General features: G+C 41.4%; 1 protein-coding gene across 2 annotated transcripts in view; it reads left to right on the plus strand.

The window, feature by feature from the left end:
• LOC142400069 (capping protein, Arp2/3 and myosin-I linker protein 3-like) overlaps nucleotides 1-5,728 on the plus strand; it is a 32,014-nt gene extending 26,286 nt beyond the window's left edge. The window contains exons 34-41 of one of the 2 annotated variants that reach the window (XM_075484662.1): nucleotides 381-554; nucleotides 1,037-1,235; nucleotides 1,329-2,034; nucleotides 2,167-2,267; nucleotides 2,575-2,701; nucleotides 4,093-4,164; nucleotides 4,796-4,903; nucleotides 5,128-5,728. In XM_075484662.1, the coding sequence (XP_075340777.1) occupies nucleotides 381-554; nucleotides 1,037-1,235; nucleotides 1,329-2,034; nucleotides 2,167-2,267; nucleotides 2,575-2,701; nucleotides 4,093-4,164; nucleotides 4,796-4,903; nucleotides 5,128-5,168 (1,528 nt within the window). In that variant the 3' untranslated portion in view covers nucleotides 5,169-5,728. The remainder of the gene's footprint in view (nucleotides 1-380; nucleotides 555-1,036; nucleotides 1,236-1,328; nucleotides 2,035-2,166; nucleotides 2,268-2,574; nucleotides 2,702-4,092; nucleotides 4,165-4,795; nucleotides 4,904-5,127) is intronic. The other variant, XM_075484663.1, reaches the window with a different exon arrangement.
• The last annotated feature ends 272 nt before the right edge of the window (nucleotides 5,729-6,000 follow it).

A 6,000-nucleotide genomic window follows, 5' to 3' on the forward strand; every position in this document is an offset into this window, starting at 1 on the left:
TCTGAGTTTGATATGTAAATTGAGGAGTTTTGTGACTCATTATTTTTGGTGGAGCTGAATTTAGGCGCAGCGGCCCCGGCTTATCAGAATGATATCGTCTTTTTCCGCACTACAACTCATCAGTGCTTTGTTATGATTACACTTGTAATGTAAAAAAAATGGGACACTTAAGATTTATCATTGTGTACCAAGAGGTGTATCCTAGCAACCCTCAAATTGCAGCAGCAGAGCAGATGAACAAGCGGCCCAGATGGCTGTGATGAATTCAGTAACATGCCAACAGAAGGAGCTTGTGTGTTATCGCACATGATGATTGTGCTGAACTGGCCTCTGTGTGTATGTGTGTGTGTGTGACTTTGGGCTTCTCTCACCTCTTTCAGTCAGCTGTCCTCTCTGCACAAAGTGCACTCTCTGAGGAGGAAGAAGAGGAGAAACATGCTGGCTATTTTCGGTTTCCGTAAGAACCACAACCAAACTCTGTCCAATCAGGGGCCTGAGTCCGAAGCAGAGGTCTATGGAGATGGATGTCACACTGTTGCTACAGCGCCTACAGGGTTAGTGAATAAAGCCACACACATAGCTCAGTTTATGTAAGAAATGGCCTTGAACATAAAACACCTTGTCCATGTGATGCGCCAGATAACATTACAAAACTTCTCAACAGCTCATTGATATTCTACTCTTCATCTTCAGATTTTCTGATGGTCAGTTGTTTTTGGTTTTTATATGAGCTTCATAAATACTTAACAAGTATCCCTCTAAATCTCCTGCTTTTCTTTGTTAATATGAGAAATGGTTAATAGCTGCCAAGGCAAAGACAGGCTGATACCAGAGTGTGTTCAAAGGTATTGTTGACAGCTGGTGGCTTTGTTCTCGATCTGAAAGTCAACCAAGTGATTAGAAATGAACACACGTCAAACACAGAGCAGGATTGCAAGATATAAGATTTCTGCCACTTCATTTTTAACCCCATTCTAAAAGCTTGCCCCATCATGGTTGGAATAAAGTAGACTTTGTGGTAAATTTACACTTTTAGGACAGCAATGGAGAATGTATACACATTCCTCCAGCCACCACAACCTAATGCCAGAGCCGGATCTCCCAGCGAGGGGGCTGATGGGAAAATGAACGATCACCAGGGGAAAAGTACTCTTGTTCTGAGTCCGCCACCAGTGCCAGGTATCCCTCACCCAGGCATGGGGGGAGGCAAACACCCCTTTTATTCTCCCAGAGAGGTACAGTAAGTGTGACCCACTGCTATTATGGAATTTCCAGAGGAACGTTACTATTTTCAGTCTCTTTTGCCTCTTTGTTTTATGTTTTGTCAGATCCCTGAAGTGGACCCTGTGTTTGAACAGCAGAGGGACACAGACAAGTACTGGGCAGACGACAAACTGAGGACAACAAATGTGCTGCAGTCAGACAAGGAGTGGATGATTGAGGGACGGACAAGCGATCCACATGCAGAGAGGCTGCGGTTTGATGATAGGCAACAAGAAAGAACGACAGACAGGTACTGGACAGAGAGCAGACATCCAGACAGACACGTGGAGAGACAGTGGACTGTTGACAGACACACGCAGCGGCAGATTGACCGAAAAATTGAAAGACAGTGGATTGGCGGCAGACAGATTGAAAGATCATGGTCGGAGAACAGGCCGATGGACATACAGGTAGACAATCAGTGGAATGAGAGCAGACATCCAGGGAGAAAGATGGACAGACAAGTCCAGGCACTCCATTTGGCCCAAAGGCCTCTGCCTCCATACCCATTGGACAAGACGCCCTCACCTAAGCAGGACACCGATCCTTTGAAAAGCACGGAGGCAGCAGCAGAGTGGCATCTGCAAGGCATGCAGGGAGACAAACACACGTCTCCTGATGCTGGTGGAGGTTCCACAGAGGGCTGGAGGAGCAGTGCCATTCGAGCAGCCACTTGTGCATCAAAACCAGATCCCCCACCGCAAAGCAGTAAACCCAACCTGTCCAAGCTGAGGCAGAGACATCGACGGGAGAGCTCAGACACTCTACCAGGTACTACACAGGTCATCCATGTTAATATGCTGCCGGTCAGACAGCCCGTTTTAGCATGCAAAGAGCTTGTCACTGCAAACTCTGACTCAAGCCTGGACGGCAAAATCAATTGTTTTTCATCTCTTGGTACAGAGGAAGAAGGAGATGAAGAGAAAGATCCCAGAAAAATGGAGAGGAAAGAGAGGGAAAAAAGGCGAGATTCTGAAAGTCAACCTCCTCCCATCCCTGAAAAGGTGGAATTAGCAAAACATATCTCTTACTAAACCTATATAATAACATGCAATTTGTGTTACGCTCTCTCTTAGATTTCTTTGATTTTATACTGTAATGTTGGTGCAAACAAAGGCCAAAGCAAAATTCTTCTAATACACTGGTCCACAGTTTATGTCTGAATAGAAATCAGTAAGGCTTAATCTAATTTCCAGATTGTTACTTTTTAGCCCACCAAACATTCAATCGTTTTGTTTAAATCTAGAGCATATTTTCTAATTGCTAATACTGTCTTTGTCACTTTTCCTACTGTTCTGAAATGCCTCCCAGCCAAAGACCTCGTCCTATGTAACTTTTCCAAAAGACTCACCCAATGAGAGAAACTTACCTCCTCCTCCTGTGCCACCTCCTGTCCACAAGCCCATACATGGGCTGCCAGACAGAGCTGCAAGTCAAGGTACCTGCATTGAAAATACGAGTTAACAGATAAAAACATCAGACTTTAGTCAAAATACATTCATTCAAAGAGATACGAGTCGTATGGAAAATGAAAAGTACATCTTCTCTCAATTCTACGTTTTTTCGTATCAGGACATAATGAAATCAATTCATCCTTAGCAGGTCTTTAAATTAAATACAACTTAAGATTTACAAAAACTAAGACAACTGTAGTGGCGGTGTGTGAAAAACTAAGTACACCTCATGATTTATTAGCTTGTAGAGAAAGGAACTAATATTATCAGTCTTTCACAATGAATTTTGTCCCACTTTTCTTTACAACTTTGCTTCAGTTCATTGAGGTTTGCAGTCATCTGGTTATTCACAGCTCTCTTAAGGTTCCATCACAGCATTTCAATCAGGTTGAGGCCTGAATTTGGTTACCATTGTAACACCTTGATAATTTCCTTTCTCAGACATTCTGTTGGAGATTTGCTGCTGTGTTTGGGATCATTGTCCCGCAGCACGACCCAATTTCGGTCAAGCTGCGGATCTCAGATGGCTTCACATTTGACGCTAGAATATTAGAATATATTTTAAACCTTTGAATCCTTTTTGATTATTTACCTAATTGTACTGTCATGAACTTTAACATTTAACATGCAAGCTGAGGCCTGTAGAGTCTGAGTTGTGTTTTTTTTTTTGCAGTTTCTCTGAGCATTTCACAGTCTGACAGTGGGGTGAACTTGCTGGGACGTCCACTCCTGGGAAGATTGCCAACTGTATTGAATGGTTTTCCTTTGTGAATAATCTCTCTCGCTGTAGAATGATGGAGCCCAAATTGTTTGGAAATGACCTTATAACCCTTCTCAGATTGATGGGCAGAAACAACTGCCTCTCTAAGATCATTGCTGATGTCTTTCCTCCTTGGCCCTGTGTTAATACACACCTGAATGCTCCACACCAAAAGACTACCAAAACTTGATTATCAGTTCTTTATCCTGTATTTACCTAATTTTTAGACCTGGTAAAGACCAGAAGAGTTTCATTATGTCCTGATATATAGAACCATAGCATAGAAAGAGGTTGCACTCGTAAACATCCTGAAATGGAACCTCATGAGATTATGAAACAGAATCTGACACCCAAACAATGTCCTTTAGAGCACGACTCAGACAGTGACTCAACACAGAATCATTGAATCAGTATGGCTGTAGAGGTATGTTTTGTTTGGCTGGAAATAAGTATGGATGAGTGATAATGTGCTGCTGTATGTGCGGGCATATGGGACTGTGTAAGTCTGTGCAAGGAAGGAAAGGGAAAGTAGAGAAAATAGGAAACACTCATAACAGGAGTTCGACATGTGCTTTATATACCAGTTACTAAAGATGTTTCATACGTGCTGTTCAGGTGAAGAAGGGCTGAGACCTCAGGCACCAGCAAAACCACAGAGGAACAGAAAGGCTATGTCCTGTGATGCAGGTACGATCAAATCTTTGATCAAATGATCAAAGCCGACAGCTTGTTGCAGTACAACCCCATTTCGAAAAAAGTTTAGACACAATGTTCAATTTGAATCAAAATGAAACGCAACTAGTTGCACATCATTCGAACCCCAGTTTTGAACCAATGAAACCCCTAAATAGTTCAAGTGATACGGAGACAACATATCAAACGTTGACAAAGGCATTTAAAAGAACAGCATAAAAACAAGCAATTTAAAGAGAAAAAAATAGAATAAAAATTAAAAACACAGTTAAAAGCAATCAAAGAAGAGGGGAAAAAGAAACTCAACCATAAGCACACCGAAAGAGTTTTTTTTTCACAGCAAAACCCTGAAAACATTTGGGAAAAAATGTCTATTGCTTTAGTTTTGAAAGCTTTTTTGTTTGTTTCATAATGCAAAACTTTGTAAATGCGTTAAGTGTCTGCACTGCAGCCAGGCTAGTTCAGCACCCGGACATTTTTACTAGTTTTGCCAACAGAAAATGTGCAAACGTTTTTGGAGATGGGGTTGTGTACATATTTGTGAATGGAACTTGTGTATTGTTGATCTGTCTGTGAAGTGTCTATCTAATTGTTCATTTGTGTTTCCTGTCCTCACTGCACTCAGGCACTGAAAGGGAAAGCCCTAATAACGTTGAGAAGCCCCCAAATCGCAAACCCCCCGTGAAAAAACCTAGGCTTCCACAAAACAGAAATAAGTCACTGGACTTGTCTGGTACACGTCTTTCTGTTTTTATGTGTTTGTGTGTGTGTCAGAAATGTTACAAAATGTGAGTCAATAGGTAAATCGGTTCTGACTGTATTGTTGGTAAATGTGGTCACGATATGCTAATAATAAAAAGTGCTGTATCTGTAGCTCACAGCTCATCAGATATTAGCCATGATCAAACCAAAGTAATACCAACTATTTGTTTGTTTGGGTCCTGTTCCGTCTCACAGACAGCTTCAACTCAACACCTGGTCAGAGCGGGCTGTTGTGATGCCCGAGGACTTCCTCTGACGCCATCCGGCCAGAGTTGTCAATAAAACTGTGGAGAATTTCATCCAACAATGAAACAAAGAGCGCAGACGGGGGAGAAAACGTCGACATGGCAGACATCATGAGGCACCAGTCACCTGTTTTCTTTCAAACTCTCACTTTTCTCACCTCTACATCCCAAATAAGTTCCCTGTCTTTTGTCCCCCTTTCACATGAAAACTCTTTTTGTGGCTACGGTGTTTTAACAGTATTTGCTACTTTAGAAAAACCCATGTGATCATCGTTGTGTGTGTCGGTGGACAGCGGGCCGAGTGCTCGAGCGTCGTGGCTTTGCTAGACAGAAGAAAAAGTGTCTTTATTAGAATGTGGTTTCTTAAATCTGCAATGCTTTTGATCGCTGATACAGTCATTGCCTTGACTGACACTTGAAAATGAGTTGCTTCTTTTCGAGTGAAACTTGATGATTTATATCTAGTTTTGCTTTCAGGAACTGAAAGGTAATATATTTTATAGAGAAAATAAATATTATGTATGAGCACCCTCACTGTATAAATAAAACACAAATGAAAAAACAACTGACTTGTTTTTCTTATTTTTTTCTATTAGTAGCAAAATAATGATGGTATCACTTTATATTATGTTACATTATTAATATTTGGTGCTGTTTATTAGCGGACCAGTTGACCATGTGAAATTTGGTGCTTTTATTACAGTATAGTAAACTAAACATTTGTAGGCTCTTGGCTGTTGGTAAGCCAATGCAAATAAGGAAGGTGGATAACCTGATACAATTGATGTTGTAACTCAGTGGAGGAATTTCTAACAAACTTGCA

This window comes from Odontesthes bonariensis, chromosome 15 (assembly GCF_027942865.1).
Source record: "Odontesthes bonariensis isolate fOdoBon6 chromosome 15, fOdoBon6.hap1, whole genome shotgun sequence".
NCBI lineage: Eukaryota > Metazoa > Chordata > Actinopteri > Atheriniformes > Atherinopsidae > Odontesthes > Odontesthes bonariensis.